Raw genomic sequence first — 23,652 nt, forward strand, 5'->3', positions numbered from 1 at the left:
ATATGAGGCTATTCATTTATTTTCAGTGGAAGGAGAAGTATTTAGATGCCTAGTAAAAGTACCAATAGTGTAAAATATGTAAAAAAAAAAAAAATAAATAAAAATAACGTAAAAATTCCCTGTTACAGTTAAAGTCCTGGATTCATATTACTATTATTAGCAAAACATTATCAAAAGTCAAAGTACTCATTATGAAGAGGCCCTTGCAGTGTTGAAATTATTATATGTTATTGTTATTGCTGATGTAATAAAGTATTAGCAGCATTTTAATGTTGTAACTGGTCAACACAGTGCCAGTTTTAACAAATATTTATACTGTTTGGTAGTTTAATCAATAATGATGCACTATATTTTATAAAGTGATCAGGCTATATGTTTCTATGTGAAATCCTAATTTGCAAAATAACTGAAATAAATGTAGTTGAGTAAAAAGCAGAATAATTCCTCTGAAATGTAGTGGAGTATTAAGTATAAAGTTGCAGAAAATGGAAATACTCTGACCCAGGAAGTACAAGTACATGCACAGTCTCACATTTAAAGAAAATTCTCAGAAATCTTGTCATCCTCTAAAACGCGGATGCATATTCTGATTACGGCTGCAGCCATTTTCATTATCGATTAATCTGCTGATTATTTTCTCAATTTATAGTATTGTCTATAAAATGTCAGAAAATTGTAAAAAATGTTATATGTGATCATTTTCCACAGCCCACGTGACATCTTCAGATGTCTTGTTTTGTCCGACCAACAGTCCCAAACTCAAAGATATTCAGTTAACTATCATGTAAGACATGAAAGAAAAACATCAAATCCTCACATTTGAGAAGCTGAAACCAGCAAGTGTTTGGCATTTTTGCTGAAAAATGACTAAAACAAGCCAAGTCAAGTCAAGTTTATTTATATAGCACATTTCATACGACAGGCGTAGACTCAATGTGCTTCAAAATAAAAGCAAGCAAGAAGAAATAGGCAGAAATCATGCATAGCAAAAACATATTAGATAGCAACATATAAGATAAGGAGGTATTACATATATGGAAACACATAAGATAAAAACAGCAAGATAAAAAGGTATTACAATAAAAATGGAATAAGATAAGTAGCTATTATCATTATTATTAAAAAGGGAATAATAATAATGATAATACTAATTCTATGATAAAAAATTTACCCATTAACCACACACTTTAAACCTAAGTAAAAGCTTGTGAAAAAAGATAGGTTTTTAGTCTGTTTTTAGTCTATCAACTAATCAATCAATTATTTATTAATGAATCTGTTTAATTTAATACTACATACTACCTGGATGACTGATTACTCAACACAAACACTGACTGGTTGCATCCAAACACTTTCAGCAGACTGCTGCTCTTCTCTTCACTAGTCAGGAGACTATTTAGAGAGGCAGGTGAAGAGATGCATGAGGTGAAGAGTGGAGGAGATCAACCATGTCTCATAATAAACTTTTTTTCATATAATAAAATGTTGCAGTAAATAAATGAAAGCTGTATACAATGGCCATTCATTCCATAATACTGAATATGAGATAGATGATGAAGAAGAAGAAAAACTGCACAAGTTCAGGTTGATTTTATTTGTTCTGTGTGTTTGTTCTTATTTGTCCCTATACTTGTGCAGTGTAATCTGGCCATCAGTGTAAATAATACACAAATAAATTCTAACCCAGCAGGTAGAATTAAATGGGTTTTTTCATCTGTGTCTTGTGAAATGGTTGACGAGGGTAAGCCTCTCCTGGCTGCCCCCCTGTTTCTCACTCATGCTGGGGAGGGCAACAGGCTCACTGTGTTGAGAGGTCTCGTAGTAAGGACAGACTTTTAGATGAGCAGATATAGGAGGGACGTCTGCCATATGCCACGAATCCACTGAGGAGAAGAGGTGACTGAACTCCCACACCTGGAGAGAAACAGGAGGAGAGTCAGGGAGAGAGAAAACTAAAACATGGATCACCGTTAGTATGGTATTAATTATTATAAAACATTACAATGATGGATGGATTGGATGATTTAGTATGTATATCTCACAGGTTTGGCCCTCCACTTGGCTCCCCCATGTGAGTAGGTCTTCCTCTCCCAGCGGAGGGTGACCATCCCTCTCTCCTGCAGCAGAGAGGAGCACACCTGCCTCATGAGCCGGGACACCAGAGCCAGCTGGGACAGGGACAGACTGTCCAGGAAACTGGCCATGTGGCACAGCACCTCGTAGGGCAGCGAGCTCAGAGAGTACTCGCCTCCTCTCTTCCTCTGAGGGGTGGAGGAGTCCACTGTGCTCCTGGACGCCTGGGAAGCGTCACCTACTGAGGCTAAAAGTGTCGGACGCAAGTTGAAACTCCTCAGCTGCTGACTGCAGGGAAGAAAAAATACTAGTTAGGATTTAATTCACTGAAGCAAATACAAACCCAAGTGCAATCTGTTTGTGTGCATCACAACACAACTAAGATTGTGTGTGGTCAAGAACTTAATAGTTTAGCTTCATTTTACTTTACTGTGTCGTGAACATCAGAATCAGAATCAGCTTTATTGCCAAGTAGGTTTACACATACAAGGAATTTGCTTTGGTATTTTGGTGTAAAACCATAAACATAGTAGAAATATAAAGAAATACAAAGCAAGTACTGCAGGTCAAGAATCATAAATATAAAATATAAAATTGACAATAAGATATTAAAGAATATAAACAAAATAAGAAAATAATAAAGAATATGTTCAATATGACTGTTATTTAAATGATGAATGTTTGTACAATGTGCAGCAGGGTTCATTCACACTAAGAAAAACGTCGGCCAGCTGCAACAGTGAAACAGCTCACCTGAGAGAAACGAGGAAAAGTGTCATTTTGCACACTGGACCTTTTGCACGGGTCTTTTGTTTTCTTCATCTCTGCTGCATCAAGGACAGAGATACCGAGGCGATACGAGGATCCATGAGAAACGCTTTAAATAGGGCACCGCTTCAGTATCACGGTAGGCCCCGGTCACAGAGAGATGAGCGCACAGCTCTTTAGCTGCTAAATGCTCCACTATGTTAACCAGCTAGTTGCTAATTGAATCTGTCTGCTGTTTGGTGCCGAGCAGGTAGTGTACAGTGGGTTGTGTCTGAAAATGGCGCTATGAGAGCAGTGACAGTGAACCAAATCAGAAAAGTTGTGGGCCGGACAGCTAAACAATAAGTTGAAACTTGTTATAAAGCTCTATAAAGCCGAAGGGAGCTGCAGATTGGAGTGATTATTCTCTGTAGGTTCATCATTACCCTGGCTACTTTATTTTTACATAGTTATTTGATCTGTTGTTACTATAAAAATCCCTTGTTGCTATAAAAATACAGATTATAGCAGCTTTAAGTTCCAGTGTCACTTTAAAGTTGCATTTAAGAATTTACAAACTTTAAGGGGAACTCCTTAACCGATTTTACACATCAAAGTCTGGTCTTGGGGAGTACTGCTGCGTATGTGAAAAAAGTTGTATTAAACCTTTTGTGGCTCCAGATGGAGCAGTGAGAGTGAACCTAAACAGTAAAGTTGGGCCTGACAGATAAACTGACAGAGCTGCAGATTCAGATGATAATTCTCTGTAGGTTCATCAGTAAGGTAGTATATATATCAGTAGTATCATATGGGCAACACTTTCACATTGTCATTTGACACATTGTTATTATAAAAATATCGATTATAGCCACTTTAAAATTTAAAGTTGTGAAAATATTAAAACACAAAGGGCAGACCTAAATGTTGGAATCTGGACAGATGAATGTGAGTTGTGCTCACTTATAGGAGACGGTGGCTTCATGTGTGGAGGGCTGAAACCTCCTCTGGCTGTAGGTGCATCCCAGATACGCTAGGGGGCATCTCTGCATGAACCATCCACTCAGACACGTCTGGATGTCGCTGTGGACGTTCCTGGAAAGGAGATGACGATTCATGCATTCATCAAACACGCCTAATATGTCCATCCACAGCTAACGAAAAAGGCACTCATGTCCAAGCGTTTTGCAGGTGGTGGACAAACGAAAAAGACACTGAAAATAAAAATGGATTCTACTCCTATTTTACATGAACAGTATTTATCCTGCTAGTTGACATTTACAATTGGTTGCATCATTTTGGTAATCCACACTTGTTGAATTCTCAGTGACAAATCAACATTTATCACTTTAATGTTAGTACGTTGAGATAAGAGGGGCAAACATGGCATGTGCCAGGAGTAAGGGAGGCACCTGAAATGTGTGGCGAACTCTCTGCGGTGGAAGCTGTGACCACAAAGGAAGGTGAAGACACAGCTGGCTCTGTTGTGTCTGCTGTTCACACTCTCTGCCTGCAGCTGAAGATGAAGCTTCAGCGGCCTGTCCACCACCACCTCCGCCAGAGTCGTCTTCCCTTTAAACGGAGCCGAGCGGAACGAGTACGTCTGTGTTCCCTCGTCAACAAAGAGCCCATCCACTGCCTTTGACTTGCTGATCTGCATGGAAGCCAATCGATCACAATACATAATTAATTATAGTTAACGGACCAAACCAACGTTTTTACATGTTTTAGGCCATTTAAAAGGGTCATACATTATGTATTGTGTACATGTATTTTAAACTTTTGAATTAGTTTATTTTTTACATACATTCCAGGAAGCCGTTGTTTCCCACTCGTTTCCATAGTGCCTCACATACCATAAGTTCGTATGCAGGAGTCGATTTCTCTTTTCCACACAATATGAAAATCAACTTGCAGTAACGTAAAACTGGTTTTGGTCATGAAATGCACCACAGAGAACGTCCTATTAAAATCTTTTTTTTTAGTGGGCAATTCAAGTTTAGCAGTCAACACTGAAATCCAGCCATAATACCATATTCCATAGACAGAAAAGACATGAAATCCCTAAGCCACTAAGAGATTGTTGGATTTCCACTGAAGTTCTGTAAAGGATGGTGTCTTGTTAATAAAGATACTGTATAAAGGCTAAAATGTCTAACTATTTGAGAAGTAAATGGGTCCTCGTTCCTTGTTAACTACTCAGTATTTTGTGTACCTCATTGTAAAATGTTACAAAAAGTATTATACACATATGGTCTCTCATAATATGTTTCAGGAAACCTCAAAATAAAATACTAGACAGGGTAATTCCTGAAAGTCTCATCTAGCTTAACTGAGTTCCACTTTCATCTCCCTCATCAGGTCATGTGTGCGCAAAGTTTATGTATTTTTGTTTTGAATAATCTTAATAAAGTTTATGTATTTTTGTCATCAATAATCTGACTGACCTTGTGACCCATGACCTCCTTCTCAGCGTAGCCCAGCAGGGTGGCTGCTGCTTCATCACAGAACCAGTCCTCTTCGTTGACTCCGAGGTCCGATGTGTCCACACTGCGAGGCTCACTCTGAGCCCGCGCAACCATGTCGTACCGATGAGCCCGCTGATTGTAGTGATAGCTGTCAGGGATCTTATAGGAAGAAGTGCATGAGAATATATTATATTAGAAACCAGGAGAGTACATTGACCACATCTTTCGTAGATTATTATCATGTCTGGTTGACTATAGTGGGTTTTGTTGTTGCATATTTTAAAGCTGCATTGGGAAACTTTGCACATTAGTGGCTGCATTCGTCAGGACAAGGCAACTGTCTTGTTCCTGTTTTAAAGGCTGCTAAAAGGAGGAGATTCACAAAACACAAAACATTTAAATGTTTTCTCAGCTTCTTAGGATGGGATCCCACAAGGACACACCATTTTCTGCCAAAGTTAGAACAGTTTTGGATAATTCACATGATGGATTTCTGTCTGTGCGTTTCTCACTGGTTCGAGGTGGACAGGGCTCCGTTGGAAAAGGGTGATGATAGGTAGGCTACAGGATTTAACTAATATTTGAATCAAAACGTGATGAACGTTTTGGGACTGTTTGCTCATGTTGCCGGGCCACAGTCAATCAAATCTGACCAAACCACACTATAGACTGAATACAGATGGACTTAGCAAGATGTGACGTCACCCGTTAGTTTGCAGTGGAGCTGGTTTGAAGCCCTGAGTTGCAGCTTACAGTCAGCGCCATCTTTGGACCTTCCAAATAAGGAGTGTGGGGGGCGTGTTTCCGGAGGCAACAAGCCCCGCCCCCTCAGACCAAAGGCTTGTAATTAATTTTACTGGGATCGCAGTAATGTCACTGAATAAACACAAACTCTTGTAACAGTAACATTAGCTACTGTATTTAACGTAACTTTTGCATGTACGCCAAAATACTTAAAGCGAATACATTTATGGTGACTGACTCTCAGTCTCAGTCAGCCAACCACCAAGACATGGTGTCGGTTTGTTATGGACGAACTTCTATCAGTACCCTTGGTACTGCATAGCCTAATAGAATTATTTTCTCTTACATTACATTTTGGAAACACACCTACACAGTCCTGATGAAGCAGATTAACTTTGTTTAGAAATGTTAACTCTTAATATGTTTTTTTCCCCTCCAAACTTTAACTTTGATTTGATTTACTCATAAATATGTAACATTTAAAAAAAAAAAAACTTAAGATTTTAAACCAGGTTTTCAGGGGCTTTAATGTTGTTGAGTGCAAATTTTATCTGGATGGAGCGCCACCTAGCGGCAGATTTTGTATTTCATTCTTAAGTATGCAAGCTGATGCCAATTTTACAGTAAATAAATGTAGCCTGAATTCATCACCTTGAAAGAGCGCAGGGTTTGGACTGGGATAGGCTCCAGGCTGCCATAGACAAAATCTTTATCCCTCGGTGTACAGGCATGGATGTGTCCGAAGGTGAGCAACATGCGCCCATGATGTACCACATACATATTGTACTCCTGCGGGGTGAGATCCTCCCTCAGACGCTCCATCACCCCCTCCTGCCACGGGGCATGCCCTGTCTTACTTGTGTCTGGTGTGTCTGCAGCCGCACCATCTTTCTCTGTGTCTTTCTGGTCTTTTTTCACCACGCTGTCCTGCCTCTGTGCCTTCACCTTCTCACCAGGGTTTTGTTTGGGATTGTCTTGGTTTGCCTGAGCGACAGCACAGCCGCCTCTCTCCATGCTGAACATCATCTCACACAGGTTGTATTTCTCTGTGCTGAGGCCTGAGCTTTGATCCACACTGCTCTGTACTGTCTCTTCAGCAACATTATTCTCACTCAAGCTGTTTTCTGCAGGAACAGATGTGGGCAGACCTACAGGAGAAATGTAAAGTCATCAGATTAGGAAAGAAAATAACAGAACCTGTATTATTTCGGGTGTTTAAAGCATTTTCAGGTTTCAGGTTTTCAGGGCCTTTAAAGTGACTCCTAACTAAGGTGGTCATCTCGTGTTGGACCAAAGCACCATTATTTACCTTCATTGGTATCTTTGTTTGCAACTCCATTGACAAACCCTCCCACTGCTGTCTCCTCTTTCTTCTCATCCTTTATTTCCTCCTCTTCTGCCTCCATCAGCTCTGGATAGAGGGGCTTCATTTTCAGGCGGCTGTAAAGGTCTGACTGATCAACCAGGGCCATGGCGAGATCCAGAGCCTCCCCCTGGCCCTCAGTTTCCTTCATCATGTTCTCCTGCAGGGCTATGTTGCTGTGTGGGTTTGTGTCATCAGTCGGGCAGCGGAGCCACTCCATGGAGCAACACACCACGCTGGCCGGACACACCTGGAGGTGAGCAGCCTGCGAGGAGCGGGGCAGGTGGACCGGACAGCCGTACTCAGCGTTGAGGCAGGGCACCCTCACGTTAGGGCAGAGCAGCAGGTGATCCTCCTCTTTGCACAGGTGGAAGAGAGCTCCACAGTGCAGGCGGCAGGGGATGACCGCGCAGCACACAGAGACCTCCACCCGAGCCCTGCAGCGCCGGCTGTAGCAGGAATCACAGTGGACATGCTGTCGCACCCTGGAGGCCCGAGAACGATGACTCTGATTGGATGAGAAAGGAAAAACAGTGGAGCCAACTAGGATGAAAGAATAATTAAGGAGAAAGATGAAGATTTACAACATACATCAAGGTTGTATAATACTTAACTTTTAATTCAACACCGAAGAATTATATCTGGAAAGTCTGTGACTCACCATATCTACAGGACTTTGAATCAGAAGTTTTGTATCCTGGAAGAAAAATACAGAAAATTGACTGATCCACCGTCACCGGTCGCATATTTCAGATTTTTATGACTAGGTCAACCAAAGAGTGAATACCCCCCTGTTTTATTTGAAGGATTTTTAGAGGCCTGAAGTGGTAAACATATCCAGTAATTCACAATGATTTTGGGTAGCATGTTTATCTTTTTTGTTTAGTTTCCTGTTGCTTCAGATTTATACTGTGACCCTTAAGGTTGGGTCCAATGACACAGGCCACACAACAAATCAGCAGCACAGAAGGACAGTTATGGGAAGCAATTTGCACTGATGCAACATCATTTGTCCTTCATGCACTCAGCATAAAACAAATGTTACTTGGTTAGGGCCTATATTGTAGTATTGTTCAGTTGTATGTCCTGTGGCACTGTAAATCTGGCGGTTCAAAATCTCAACAGTAAATCAGACGAGCACTAAAAGCAACTGAAATATTTAACTTCTACAGTTTTATTACTTGTCTTAGTAGTTTCACTGTTCTGCTTACAAATTTAGATCAACAAAAACAGACATCAAAGTATTTCAGCACATTCACAAGGGGATCGAACCTTATCTACACAAAGGTCTTACCAAGGTGCCACAGCAGACGTGTTGTTTCCTCTTTGGTTTTATAACGTTGCTTTCGGTCCCCGTGCTCTTTGAACTGACAGGTTAAAATTAGCCAAGCAGCACCAAGCAGGTTCAGCAGGAGACATAATTCCCTCCTCAGCTTCTCACTCTGCTGCAGTGGATTCAAGCCACAGCCACCAAACTCATTCATTCTGGTGCAGGATGAATGTGTCTGAGCACCTGTTTCCAGTGCAGAATAAATAGTTAATCTTTTGTTAGAATGATTGCAATAAAATACACACTGACAATGTTTTGGTAATACTTGAATCTCCACCAGAGGACGCTGTTTGGATGTTAAATAAGACTCAGCCTCATTTTGCTCTCTGCAGGTTGAAATCAATTGTCTGCAGCACCACAATATGACTCAGAGGGAAGAAGGTGAGAGAGATTTCCTGATGTAAGTGGCTGCAGGCGCTGGTAACCCAAACCATGTTTCTGACCACCTGTGTAACATTTCTCAGTCAGTACTCAGCTCTATTTATAACACACACACACATAGCACAGACACTTGGTCTTTCAAGCACAAGACAGAGTCCAAGGACAGTGTTTCTATCCTTTCCTTACCGCGGTAGGCTAAAGTCTGTAATTCACTGTTCCCATTGACTCTAATGCCACAGGACTCTGCTGGTATCCTGCCATTGTGTGTTTACATGCAGTTTTTTTCAAGCTGATTGTACTGTGAGACTTTGAGATTCATCATTTCTTCTCTGTTTGCAGGACAGACCTGCAGCTTCAGATAAAAAAAAAAACTGGTGCCAGAGGATCTGAAGCATGGTATGGTTTTATTTTGCAACTGTAGCATCAAATGTTGTTAAAACATTCAGTTTTCCACTTTTATTTCCCCTTAAGTAGCTTTAAGGTTGACTGTATCATATACAGTATATTCTGTTTTGGCTCTTTATTGAAGCTATATGATGTTTACACAAAATGAAATATTCAAATCCATGGTTGAACCATTCAGTCAAAATAAAATATTGTCTTTTGAATCATATTGTACACAAATTCCCCAAATTCAGCCTGACATATTTGGTATCTTTAGAAACTTTAGGATCTCCTCCAGATTTTAAAATAAAGTTCTGTTGGTTTGAACAATGTTTGGCTGCACAGCACAAGTTTGTAATTAGTGACCCACCTGGGGGGGGTGATAGAGGTTAAAGCCTAATGATGCAATATAAATGCTAATAAATATAACTAACCATTCAAATGTATTTTTCTTGACTCTAACAATCATTCTGTTCCTTAATTTTCTTTTTTTCCTTCCTAAACCCAATCAGAGTCATCGTTCTCGGGCCTCCAGGGTGCGACAGCATGTCCACTGTGATTCCTGCTACAGCCGGCGCTGCAGGGCTCGGGTGGAGGTCTCTGTGTGCTGCGCGGTCATCCCCTGCCGCCTGCACTGTGGAGCTCTCTTCCACCTGTGCAAAGAGGAGGATCACCTGCTGCTCTGCCCTAACGTGAGGGTGCCCTGCCTCAACGCTGAGTACGGCTGTCCGGTCCACCTGCCTCGCTCCTCGCAGGCTGCTCACCTCCAGGTGTGTCCGGCCAGCGTGGTGTGTTGCTCCATGGAGTGGAACCGCTGGCCAGCCAATGATTCCCATTCTTATCCGAACACAGAGCTGCATGAAAACCTGCTCAGGGAAAGAGAGCAGGGAGCATGTCTGGACCTGGCCATGGCCCTGAAAGATCAGGACTGCCTGTTTCACTCCATGAAGATGAAGAAACTGTTCCCAGAGCTGGTCCAGAGTGTGGAGGAGGAAGAGAAAGAGGAAGAGAGGAGGGAGAAAGAGAGGAGGAAGGAGAAGCAGAAGCAGAGAAAGGCCACCTTGGAGAAGGAGGCAGCAGAAAGGGCAGCTGCAAAGAAAGCCTGGGAGTCTTTTAACATGTTTGACATCAATACTCCTGATGAAAAAGACAATGAGGATGAAGATGAGGTTGAAGTTGAATATGAGCAGGAGCTAACCCAGGAGCAGAGAGAGGCTATTGCCAGGGGCTCAGGAGTGAATGCTGATTTGTTAGAAAACTACAGTGCCTGGGAGCGCATGTTCAGCATGGAGATGGGTGGCTGCAGGGAAACTGAAGGGGCAGCTGTTGCAGGCAAAGGAAAGGAACTGGCTAAAGGGAGAGGAAAAGGCCTGGACACTCTGACAGAGGAAGATATAGCAGATACCTGTATGGGTGCCACAGCATCAAACACCTGCAAACAGGTGAGCAGTGCATGCATTGCTTCCTCCACATCCTCCTCCTCCTGTCTCGCTGGAAATCGGAAGAAGAAATTTGTGTACGGGCATGTGGAGCCGATGAAGATTATCACTGTGCGTACCTTTAAGATCCCAACCAGCTTCTCTGCCAGGCAGGGCCGCATCCGCAACCCTGGTTTCTACAGGAGGGAGAGTCAAGCTGTGGATACCAGCGACCTGGGAGTGGCGCTAGAGGAGATGCCAGTGTGGGAGGAAGTTCAGGTGAGATAGAAAAAATTCATCCCCCTTATAATATTTTCAATCCATTGCACTTCTTTAGGAGAAAATGTCCTTTTTATACCGACAAAAACTGACTTTTTGGCCACTTTGAGGCAGCAGAAACAAGTTGTGAACATAACACTGACATATCTAGTTGCCTATTTACACATCCGGCAGACAAGGAGCAAACTTTATTTGTAGTCTTGTTTCCAGTCAGCCGATGAATGTAAGTCCAATATTCACTCTCTTTTAGCTCTGTTTTTGGTCTCCACCGTCTCCTGAGGGAAATATCTGGCTCTTCTGCTGCTAAATGTGCCATGTGCACTAGATAGATACTAACTTTGTCATTTGGTGCTGAGCAGGTAGTGTACAGCTTAGAGCTTTTTCACTAAAAACAGCTGCATGCTGTGTCCGAAAACGACGCTATGAGAGCGGTGAGAGTGAACCAAAACAGTAAAGTTGCGCCGTAAAACCAAAACAATGAGTTGAAAGAGGCTGAAGAGCTGAGGGGAGCTGCTGAGTCAAGTGATAATTCTCTGTGTACTACAAGTGACCCCTTTCACATTACACAATCATTTCATCCATTGTTATTATAAACAATGGATTAAAGCCCTTTAAATTAATAAATACATTCTATAAGCTTGTATTTTCCTAATGGTCTGTCAAGCCAGAGAGAAATTTTCATTTCTTATCTCAATTAATTTTTACTTGCTTCAGAAGAATTTTTTTTGACAAATTCACAATATTTTAAAACCATTGCCAGAACAATTAGTCAGTCAATCAATTTGTCATTTATCATTTAAGCCAATTATCAAAAAAAAAAAAAGCCAACCAATATTTTTGGGGTTTGGACTGTCGGTTGGAAAAAACAAGTAATTTGAAGATTGTCTCTTTGAGCTACGGCACATTGTGATTTACTTTTTTTTTAACTTTTTATAGACAAATCAATCAAAATCAATTTGTGGGAGAAAATGTTGTCACAGGAAATATGTCAACATGTTCCTTACACTTGGAGCTACATCTGTTCTTTTAGATTAAATGTATTTTACATCCTGGTGCATCACAAGCCGTTTGTGACATAGTGCGACTATACTGCCATACAAAGCCAAAATGCAGTAACTACATATTTAGTTAAGACCAGAATCTGACTGGTTGGCATTTACTTTAGCATATAAAGTCTTTTCATGCCACAGAAATGTATAACTTCAAAGAAAACAGCATGTTAAATGTGTAGATAGCCACGACCAGCCTTAAAGCTAAATTTAAGTACTTACTTATTTATATCACTTATTTAAATGTATTTGAGTGTAAATTAATTAATGATATTAATTTAAAGTTAATAATCACAAAATAGTAGATGGAAAGCTGAAAGACCACATTTGTTTGTTGATACTGTATTTCCCCATCATATTCCCTCACTTTTTCCAAAGGTCTATGTCAATGATTTTTTGTTGTAAAACAATGAGTCCAAAATGCATAATATTAAGGAATGACATCATATCCATCTGTTACAACTCCTTTTTCTCAACTGCAGGTTTTCTGCAGTTACCGCTCTCTGTCTTTGTAGGGCAGCATAAATATTCATATTTTCCCCATACAAAGAAGAGCGGACAAACATATGTTGCCTATTTTCTGACAAACAGAGAATCTTCTTCTCAGAAACATTCTTCAACATTATTAATCTATAAAAAGAAGAAATAATCAGATGTATCAATAATGAAAATGATCATTAATTGCAGTCATACATAAGGGCATCATAATTTGCATTTGTTTTAAGAGAAAAAAAACAATAAAAGACATTAAATTACTTGCTCAGATGAGTTCAGTGCCATCATGTTTGTTTAAGACCTCATGACTCTAATTTCACTCCTTATAATTCCTGATAAAAATGATCACAAATATACTGAATAATTACCACATGATGTGTTTGATTTGCTCCTCAGGCCTCTCTGCTGTGCTCCCTGGAGAAGGAGCAAAGGGGTCACCTGATTGCAGAGAGCGTGTGCACAGATGGTCTGTTACAAGATGAAGGTACACAGACTTACAACTTTCTGTCTGCTCCTTTCCGGAGAAACACGTCGCTGGCTGACTTGACCACTGCAAAACCGCTGGAGCTGCACCTTCAGCTGCAGGTGGAGAGCGTCACCAGCCGACACCACAAGGCAAGCTCCGCTTTTACCTTCCTCTGTGGACACACCTTCCAGCGAGGAGAATATGGCAAACATTACAAGTGGGTTTTCTTTTTTTTCTTCTTTTTGTCCAAATACACTTTGGAATCCATATTTTAAATTCCTGCCTGCATGGGAAGCAAATTCCATTATGGTCCCAATATATATATATATATATATATATATATATATATATATATATATATATATATATATATATATATATATATATATATATATATTTCTTTTCTTTCTTTATAGTTTTAAGATAAACTAAGTTATGGGACCTGAAAAAAAAATCAAATGTGTTTAAACTCATACCAGAGATAAGACCTTCACAGAAAGTATATTAGTAGAGAAAAGGAAATTATTAAAGTATTAGTGACTTATATTTCTATTACCATCATTATTACTCTATTCTGTAGGAATTCACTGAACCAATCTGATTTGTCCTAATGCACTAAACACCACCTGTCTGCCATTACAGTAACATGAAAACAAACGCTACAAGTTAAACTTCATCACTCAGGTCAATAGTAGTTTTATGTTTAATGATTGTATTGGGCCAAAGCAATGCACAATAATTGTTTAACCAAGTTTTATCATGTTTCATTTTCTAATAATATGCCCTCATATGCAGGAACATCCACAGTGACATCCAGATGGGTGTGAATGGATGGTTCGAGCAGAGATGTCCCCTGGCGTACCTGGGATGCACCTACAGCCAGAGGAGGTTTCAGCCCTCCACACATGAAGCCACCGTCACCTACAAGTGAGATCAAACTAATAGTTCATCTTTATTATTGTGTGGTACTGATGCACCTTTCTTTTTTAATTTTAAGTTAAAGCAACATATTAAAGTTGGAACAAAGGAAAATATAAGAGTGTAAACAAATTCAGCTGTGGAAAAAGGGCAATTTAATATATTTCTTTGATGTGTAATTGGAAGACAGAAATAATTTAAATACAGTATGCCATTAAAGCCACTACAGTATTTGTAGAATATGGAAACTTTGGCGCCACCCAATGGTCAGCACCCCTGCGTCAGACTGCAATGATCTGACCTGGGGACATTGGGATGGTCTCACATTTCATAAAAACATATTTTCGCGAACAGATGCCTATTTACATATCCAGCAGTTACAAGGCAACATTAATATTCATTCAGAGTCGTGTTTGTGGCCACCTGATGAATGTAAGTCCAATATTAACTCTCTTTTAGCTCTGTGTTTGGTCTCCACCAACTGCTGAGGGAAAAATCTGGTTCTTTAGCTGCTAAATGCTCCACTATGTTCACCAGCTAGTCGCTAACGGTGTCTGTCAACTGTTTGGTGCTGAGCAGGTAGTGTACAGTGGATTTTTCACTGAAAACAACTGCCTGTTGTGTCTGAAAATGGCGCTATGAGAGCGGTGAGAGTGAACCAAAACAGAAAGGTTGTGGGCCGGACAGCTAAACAATAAGTTGAAACTTGCTATAAAGCTCTATAAAGCTGAAGGGAGCTGCAGATTGGAGTGATTATTCTCTGTAGGTTCATTGCTACAAGCGACCCCTTTCCCATTACACATATTTATTTGATCCATTGTTACTATAAAAATATTGATTATAGCAGCTTTAAGTTTCAGTGTCACTTTAATGTTGCATTTAAGAATCTTTTATCAAACCTAAAGGGGAACTCTTTTTTTACTCATCAGTCTGTTTTGTTTCGCTTGGAGAGTACTACTGCATATGTGAAAAAAGCTGTATAAAGCCTTTTGTGGCTCCAGAGGGAGCTGCGTGAAGTCTGATAAATTGCCTCAAGTGATGTCATTTGAGTCAGTGTCGTTTGGGGCTGAAGACTACAAGTTTGAAAGTGAAAAAATCCAGGGGTGCGGAATTAGAAAGACTCTGCTTGAGGCTAGCAGCTCGAGGCTACATTAACTGTTTTTAGCATAACGCACCCAAATATCTGACCAAATTGTGGGCAGTCGAGTTGCATTGTGGGTAACATAGGCGGCAGGTTTTGAAGGAAAAAGAACGCATAGATTAAGAAAGACTCTGGGATCTGCTGTACTGATCTTTATCCTTTTTTTTTTGACTGTCCTTCTGGAGTCTGACAATGTTATAGTAGAGCAATGCTAAATTGGTGGAGTAATCTTTCAACTGTTGACCAATAGGAATTGCAACAACACTGATAAGGATCCTCATCTTCCAAACAAAGCAGGGAAGAGCAGTGAATTAGACCTGAAGTCCTGTATAGTTGCATCCCTTACTCTTAGCACTGTCCTGTACTACAGAGTGGGGTGAAACACATTTAAAAGCCAACAAGTCTCAGCAGCAGGCAAAGTAATGCCATCATTGATTTATTGATTGGTATAGTTCAACAAGCCCATTAATCCCCAGCAGATAAATTACAATAGTTTCAACTTTGTTTTCAGCGAGGATCTGGGCTGCTTTAGCCTGCATCCCATCATCCCTGTCTCTTTGGGTGACGCCTCCCAGCCGTCCAGGAGCACAGCGGACTCCTCCACCCCTCAGAGGAAGAGAGGAGGGGAGTACTCTCTGAGCTCGCTGCCCTACGAGGTGCTGTGCCACATGGCCAGTTTCCTGGACAGTCTGTCCCTGTCCCAGCTGGCTCTGGTGTCCCGGCTCATGAGGCAGGTGTGCTCCTCTCTGCTGCAGGAGAGAGGGATGGTCACCCTCCGCTGGGAGAGGAAGACCTACTCACATGGGGGAGCCAAGTGGACGGTGAAGCAGAGGGTAAGAGCCAGTGTGTCTGTCAGGAGAATTTATGAGGAGTGACAGTGGGTGTTGCTTTCATCAGCAGCATCTGGGCAGTTTAAAGTATGTCATGTACATTAAAGAGAAACTCATTGTTATTTTATATGAGAGGGTCCAAATTAAGGTGAGAATACAATACGAGGCAAGACAGGATCAGGTAAGGGCGTAGGTTTGGTAGAAGTGTTGGGCGGCACATGAAGCCAGGTTGCTTATCGGGCTTTCCATATTAATTATAGTTTAATTTTTAAAAAATATTTGCAAATTTAAATTGTTTGGATAGATTTTTAGTGAGTAAATCAAGCTGAAACTATAAAATAAGGTTTTGAAAAGACACACAGATGTCTGCATCCCTAGTGGAAATTGTGTCCTTGGCATCAGGATTGAATATTCAGCTATCTCTCTCTTGCCTGTCTCTCTCTGTGACTTCAGGTGTGGCAGTTCAGCACCTTGTTCTCTCCTGTGGACACTTGGTGCTTCCAAGACGTGCCGTCTATCTCCGAGCATCTAAAGGTGTGTCCCTGCTATGAGAGAGAGTCCAGGACAGAGAAGATTCACCTGCCGCGTATCAAAGAGGAAGTCCAAACCAAAACAAGCTGTAATGGTCCCACTCTGGTTAACTTGTTTCAGCAGAAGAGGATCATGATGTAGTGTAAAGCACTGACTTGCTACTGTATGCTGCTCTAATCTGTTGTTATAAAACACGTAGCATGTTGTCCCCTCTTTTTCTCTCTCCTCATATTCCCTGCCGCTGCTGTCCACCGTCATTTAAAAATAAAGGAGACAAATGCCATTAAAAATAAGAAGAACTTGAGTTGTAATTAAGGCTTTAATCTTAGAGTTATGACTTTAAAAGCACACAAGTCAAAATCTAACTTTATTAATGAAAAATGTCAGAATGGCATTTAAGTTAAGTATGTCTGAAATAAATTCAGTAAAGAAATAAAGGTAATCAGGAAGCCACATCTGATGTTTTGCTTCAGATGATTCTATTGCAATGACAAATGTGTGGTTGTAGAATGGAAAAATGTCACACTTTCAGTCAGGAGCCATCTTGCTTCACAGACCACTCTTCTAATAACTTATACAGTGCATCTATACATTTGAAGTGCAGTTACTAATTGTCATTGTAAACACTGAATATACATTTTTGGAAAAACACAATGTGAATACTTGAGCAGTTGTACAATAATGTCCCTTCGACAAATAGCTTATTATTTCACAAAACAGTGAAGTTATGAAATTTAACTGACAGTATGTTATGTAATTGTCAGTGTTACAATGAAAATTTGTGTAATTTGCCAAATTATCTTGTAGATAAACAGCTTAGATGGTATATCGGAGCTGCCCTTGTGTGATGGTAACTTTTTCTTAATCTTTGCTTTTGATTATAATGACAACCAATACAAGTTACAATCAAACACTTTAAGTTACTGAGACGGTATGGAAAAATATTTTCTGTGCATCAAAAAATCCAAACCATCAATTAATTCATTTCAAATTCTGTCACAGATTGTATTGGACACCAAAGAAACACTTCCTCATTAAATTATCTGCAAATCCCCACTGTAGTTTTTGTCCCTACCAACAAAAGGGAACATTCATGCATATGGTCTGGGAATGTGAGAAGGTTTATGAGTTTTGGGAAACGATCTCATCAATAATGTCTGATATGATAGGAAAAGAGATACCAGTGCAACCAGTTGTGCTCCTTCTAAACGATGACTCCAATTTAGGTTTCACAGAGCTACAAAGAAAGATTTGGCTGGCAGGACTAACCTCTGCCAAAAAGATAATTGCGCAAAGATGGCTCCCTCCCAATACTTTATCTGTGCGACATTGGCTATTTCAGTTTCATGATATACTAATGTTAGAACTAGGCGAGAGCCTCAACTCTTGAGGCTTGGGAATCTGTGGCAGAAAAGCTTCAAGATGGTAGAATCTAATTTTGTGATATGATTGGACTCTCAAACCTCTGTTGATCTTTATGTTTTATTTTATGTTAGTTTCTCATATTGCAGACTGTATCTGTTTTGTTTTATTATTGTTATTTTTATTTTATTTTATTTCGCAGGTGTATATGTGACTGTTATTTTGCTTTGATTGACCGCTGGAGTGGGGGGGTGTCACATACAGTTACAATAATCAATAAAAATTTGATCAAAAAAAAAACACTGTAAGTTACAGAGGTCCTCAGTTCCTTGAACCACTGTTCAACCACATCATGAGGTAGAAAACTGAATCACTTGAGTCATTTTCGACCAGGAGAAACACAGCGCTGTCTCCCTCTAGTGGTTCTTGCTGGTGTTGTGTGCGTTGGTAAAGACGTCTGCTCTGAGCAGTCTGTAAAACAGCACTATGTTCATGGTGGAGATGAGACTCAGGCCTGCTGTCCCCATCATCAGGACGTAGCGAGGCATACGTCCACTGTGAGCTGCCAGCCAGATTCAACCCATCGTACAGACATGAAACACCAGTAATCTGCAGGTAAGACAGAAAATCAGTGAGAAACTGTGTGAACATCTGAAAACCCGAGCAGACGGTCTGCCAGTACAATGCTTTTGAATAAGCTACATAATGACACTAGAATGCATTACATGCGTTACATCAACGCACATTTTTGCAAATCAAATTGCACATATTAATTTTAAACACTGTACAGCTCTTTAAGATATTTTTTATATTTATGATTCTTGACTTTTGCAGTGCGTGCTTTTTCTTTTCTCATACTGTGTTTATTGTGACCATTATTTAATGAAATACCAAGGCAAATGTGAAAACCTACTTGGCAATAAACCTGGTTCTGACTCTGATTCAGGTTTTCCTGGAGTCCTCCACCAGTTGCCTGGCAACCTCACAACAAGACTCCAGGTAGTTACTGCACAACATGTTAATAAGTGATCTTTAGAGGTGCTGTCAGTCTGCTGGCTCCAGCTTCATATAGAACTGACAGGTATTAGAGTGGTATTGATCTTCTCATCTAAATCTCGGCAAGAAAGTGGATAAGCCTATTTCCCAAAATGTCGAACTATTCCTTTAAAATAACCATTGAATGACGTTATAATAAACTTCTTCTGGATGAGCTAGCAGCTTATTAAAGCAGGTTGAGGAAAGATTAATCATTAATTTCAATACATACTAGCATTCATAGCATATGAACATAAAATGTGATTCTCATGTGTGAGCAGATGCTTCACCTCTCATTGTGTCCAACAACATTAATTAGTTTCTCATGTGAAAATACACAAATGCACATGTTCACATTTGAAATGTATTTTGTAGGAGCTTCCACATGCTCACATATGAACACTGTCTTGTCAAAGAAGCAGTTAGACTGTAGATTTTCACATGTGACCTTTGTGAAACCTCCAGAGGAAAAGCGCTGAGCCACCTACGTTCCCAGGTTGAGCCGGCTGGTTATGCTGTAGGTCACAGAGGGGCGAGGAGCTGTAATTTCAGACCCTGGCCTGTTCCTCCATCCTGACAGGAGGAGGCGGTGTCTGATATGGAAGGAACACGGAGTTAATCTCAACCAGCAAAGACACCACAGCCAAGCCCAGATAGAGGCGGGGCGTTGAAGCAGAAGATCACCTGAGTTTGAACAGAAGAATCAAAACACCAGAGGTGGAAAGTAACTAAATACATTTACTCAAGTACTGTACTTAAGTACAATTTTGAGTTACTTGTACTTTGCTTGAGTAATTCAATTTTCTGCTTCTTTATACTTGTACTCATTTCAGAGGAAAATATTCTACTTTTTACTCCACTACATGTATTTGCTGACTTTAGTTACTAGTTACTTTGCAGATTCAGATTAAACAACACAAAATGTAACCAACAAAAGAATTATGATGCAATTTTATAGATTAAGATAAAACATAATTGATCCTCGGGGGGGAAATTCACAAGCTACCCAGCAGATAAAGTACATAAAGTAGTTGAAACTAGCTCCACGTTTACCACCTTCATTAAAGTGACGACAACATACTGGTGTATAATGTCCCCTAGCACAACTTGTTTCATATTTTACCTCTTTAATTCATCAGAAAGACCTCTGCAGTGGAAAATGTTATAAGTAGATTTTGATCCAGATGTTGTGTAGCCCTTTTCCAGAAGGCAAGTGATCAAACTCTCCATTTGAGGTGTCTTCCTGATGAATATAATATAATATATCAAGTGTGATGGAAATTCTTTGTGAGCTAGTCGACTCTGATGATGAAGAAGGTTTCAGGAAACTCAGGATGTCTTACACAGCAATGTTTAATGAAGCTCGGCCGAGGAGACTGGTAACAACAGCACAGAGTGAAAACTCAGTGCACTCCACAATATTTATCCCTTACTAGCACTATAGAGTCTAACCTATTCTCCCTACAAGGTTATGCTTTTCAAGTCTAAATATGTGAATTCTAATGCTTACCTAAGTCATGTTGGAATTAGGAGGTCACATGTATTACATTTTAAGGAGAGACAGTTTGTTACATCTACGTCTGAGACAGAGAATGCAATCTGCTGTCCTTGAGTGTCTAAGCAACAGATCTACACAGCTGTCGCTATGGGTCTACTGCAGGAGACAGCAAAATAATGACTAACACTAATGCTAGAGACACAGAGGTTGTTTCATTTCTAGGTTTGCAAGTGACCCCAAGCGTGACATGTGTACCTCACCTGACACCCACATTGGGGCCCTCTAAGGAAAATTCCTTCACATCCAGATTAAAAACAAGTGTTGGAGGAGGATATGCTGTATTTTTATACTTTACTTGGTTGTACTGAAACATATAAAACTCCCACACTTGCACCAAGCAGACCTTGAACTGTGAGGAAATAGTGATGTTCAGGATCAGTATCCTCCACAGCTCCAGAGATAAATGTTTTACTACCTCTCCTGGTAAATCAACAACTTAAAAGAGCTGCACAGAAAGACTCCACAGCTCAGCAATAAGCAAACATACACACAAGGCAGATTCTGTGTACTGCCTCAAAACGTGTCATATATTTTACAATGAGACACTGAGGCAAAGAGCTGCTGCCCTGCTGGAGGTGAATCAGGTCACGACCTCTGCTGCCTGAGATTAAACTGTCACACAGATCAAGGCTGAGCACCTTTTTTTTTTTGGGGGCAACAGCAGTGAAGGATGACTGTGCAATTTCATTCACTGACCTTGTCATTATCACAACACACAGATATGTAAGGGGTGGACAAATTAAGAAGAACACCTCACAATGTAAATATATTATAATATTATGAGCTTCACAGAGTTAATATTAACTGCATGCCTACTGCAAATGAATCAAACACAATTTGACAGCACACACATAGCATAAAGATATTCACTGCAAATACATAACACTGCAAGTTGGATACAACAAAACAGAAGTTTCCAGAGGACACTAAAAACTGTTGAACATCCTCGTAATTTAAGGCTTACACTAGGTGTAGCTAGTATCTCCAATAATATCTGAATCATGCAGTCAAAAACAAATGTTAAGAAGCATCTTGTGTTTTCTGTATTTGCAGCACATTTCTTTATACTGCGTGTGAAATTTGTGTTTCTGAATGTGTGTTTTATTTATTTGCAGTGTTGCAGGGATGAGTGTTTTATCTATCTTAAGTTGAAGTGCCTTGAGCTCTCTTGGCCACCGTATTATACACACGTGTACACACACACACACACACACACACACTCATGGTGTAAAGTTTATTACCGCAGAGTGGTGGAGGAGCACCTCCCAGGACTGTTTAAATGACTGGTTCAAGGCCACACCCAAGCCACGTTACAGATAAAACAACCTGGAGGAGAAAGTACAATTAGTTGTACGTAAGCATGCAACACAAATACATTCAGACACAAAACATCATGAAATGTAAAATGTTGAAGTCATGAACTTTCTCACAGTGACCTTCAGCTCTTTTCAAGTTGCATGACCTGGAAGTCCTTGTTGTAAAAGCCTCATAGATCTAAACTGTAAAGAAATCATCTCCTGTTGTAGAGGACAGCTGAATTTCTTTTCCTGTTTCCATTTTAAATAAGGTGAAATGACACAGCTGAAATACACTTGGAGGAAAGAGAGAATGAAAAACGAACTGCTGAAGTTTGTTTTAACATTCAGCATGCAGTACATTTGTATACAATCCCTGCCCTCTAACACACATTCCTCCATTCATGTGAAGCGATAAACTGATCACTGATAACAAGTGAAGGGTGGCAACTCAATGACATGACATCATGGCATGATTCCCTTCCTGGCAAAAAATAAATAAAATAAATAAGAGTTCAACCCACACACTGTTTTCTTGCATAAAACAAGCTTGACATTATGTACATATCTCAAAACGATGACAATGAAACAGGTGTCCAGCCGTAAAGGCCACTGGCTGCAACCCAAGGCAACTATATATTCATATTCAGGTTCAGCCACAGGTGACAACAGGTAGAAAGTGCAGATGTATGATTCACAGTTAGACAAAACCCACAAATGAAAAGCAGAAGATCAGCGTGCATCATCAGAAACTGTTGAGTTTTATGCTTGCCTGTTGACAAATGTAACATTTTTGCATGTTCTGATGCGCTCTGACTAAAACACTCTCTGGGTGAAGATCGTGATTAATTGGAATTCATTAATTGGAAGTTTGCCAACTCATTGCTGTCTTGATTTTACCTTTAATTAGTACCAGATACTATCGCCCATTTCAGGTCCTATGGATTTATATTTTTCATATCACTTGCTTTCTAGAACATTAAAATAAACTGTGGGACGTGTGAAATAAATATACCTGAATGAATCAACTAACCCATTAACCGTGGTAATAACCGAGAGTAACTAAGTACAATTTTGTGGTACTTGTACTTTTCTTGAGTATTTCCATTTTCTTCTATTTTCTACTTCTACTCCAATTCAGAGGCAAATATTGTATTATTGTACTTTTTACTCCACTACATTTATCTGATAACCTAGTTACTTTCCAGATTCAGATTAATAACACAAATAAGCAACAAATAATGTATCATGTATTATCATAGGTTAAGATAAGACTTTATTAATTCACAAGCTACCCAGCAAGTAATTAAAATCAGCCCCACCTTTACCAGCTGCAACATTAATGCATCAATAATTATAATCCAATAATATAAATTATTCTGCGATTCTGAATAATGAGTAGCCTACTTTTACGTTTGGTATATTTTGCTGCTTTTGTGAATTCACTTAAGTAAAAATATGAATGCAGGACAGAGTATTTCTACACTGAGGTATTACTACGTAAGTAAAATATGTGAGCAGTACTTCTTCCACCCCTTCCTATAGCCTACTCTCAGGTTTTTTTTAACATTTCGTAATTTCGTAGCGTTTTAAATCCGTGGGCTTTGCAGTGATGGATCTTGAAACTTGAAACGATGTGCGGATGATAGTACCTCCGGTTTTGTAAGTTGTGCTTTTGTCGCGTGTCCATTCAGAGTCGGCGGCTGCTGCCTCGTCAGCCTTTCTCTATACTACCGTTGTGAAACACAAAAGACCACGACCGCCTTTCTCTGCAACAATAACGGGGCT

At 40.0% G+C, this 23,652-nt stretch overlaps 2 protein-coding genes and 1 long non-coding RNA gene across 10 annotated transcripts; 1 reads left to right on the top strand and 2 right to left on the bottom strand.

The window, feature by feature from the left end:
- Positions 1-905: 905 nt before the first annotated feature.
- Positions 906-9,028, bottom strand: LOC122888549 (F-box only protein 40-like). 2 transcript variants are annotated; one of them, XM_044223149.1, is made up of 9 exons: positions 8,665-9,028; positions 8,054-8,089; positions 7,339-7,900; positions 6,681-7,177; positions 5,265-5,444; positions 4,230-4,471; positions 3,781-3,912; positions 2,043-2,361; positions 906-1,914 (listed from the first exon to the last, which is right to left on the bottom strand). In XM_044223149.1, the coding sequence occupies exons 2-9, from the start codon at positions 8,054-8,056 to the stop codon at positions 1,711-1,713; spliced, it is 2,139 nt and encodes a 712-aa protein (XP_044079084.1). In that variant the 5' UTR covers positions 8,057-8,089; positions 8,665-9,028; the 3' UTR covers positions 906-1,710. The 2 variants fall into 2 exon arrangements, with proteins under 2 accessions (XP_044079084.1, XP_044079083.1); XM_044223148.1 differs by having other exon boundaries at positions 907-1,914; positions 8,687-9,028.
- LOC122888548 (F-box only protein 40-like) lies at positions 7,878-18,222 on the top strand. 5 transcript variants are annotated; one of them, XM_044223142.1, is made up of 8 exons: positions 7,878-7,989; positions 9,055-9,122; positions 9,443-9,499; positions 10,000-11,184; positions 13,125-13,411; positions 13,990-14,121; positions 15,765-16,086; positions 16,537-18,222. In XM_044223142.1, exons 3-8 carry the CDS (start codon positions 9,497-9,499, stop codon positions 16,753-16,755), a joined length of 2,148 nt encoding a protein of 715 aa, XP_044079077.1. In that variant the 5' UTR covers positions 7,878-7,989; positions 9,055-9,122; positions 9,443-9,496; the 3' UTR covers positions 16,756-18,222. The 5 variants fall into 5 exon arrangements, with proteins under 5 accessions (XP_044079077.1, XP_044079079.1, XP_044079080.1 ...); XM_044223144.1 differs by having other exon boundaries at positions 9,055-9,103; XM_044223145.1 differs by having other exon boundaries at positions 7,900-8,219.
- On the bottom strand, positions 18,223-23,644 carry LOC122888552. 3 transcript variants are annotated; one of them, XR_006380720.1, is made up of 4 exons: positions 23,517-23,644; positions 21,811-21,895; positions 19,500-19,695; positions 18,223-18,585 (listed from the first exon to the last, which is right to left on the bottom strand). It is a non-coding gene; the product is annotated as an uncharacterized LOC122888552 (long non-coding RNA). The 3 variants fall into 3 exon arrangements; XR_006380719.1 differs by lacking the exon at positions 23,517-23,644 and adding an exon at positions 22,006-22,314; XR_006380721.1 differs by lacking the exon at positions 23,517-23,644 and adding an exon at positions 22,000-22,314.
- Between the last annotated feature and the right edge of the window lie 8 nt (positions 23,645-23,652).

Source organism: Siniperca chuatsi, linkage group LG14 (genome assembly GCF_020085105.1).
Source record: "Siniperca chuatsi isolate FFG_IHB_CAS linkage group LG14, ASM2008510v1, whole genome shotgun sequence".
In the NCBI taxonomy this organism is placed as follows: domain Eukaryota; kingdom Metazoa; phylum Chordata; class Actinopteri; order Centrarchiformes; family Sinipercidae; genus Siniperca; species Siniperca chuatsi.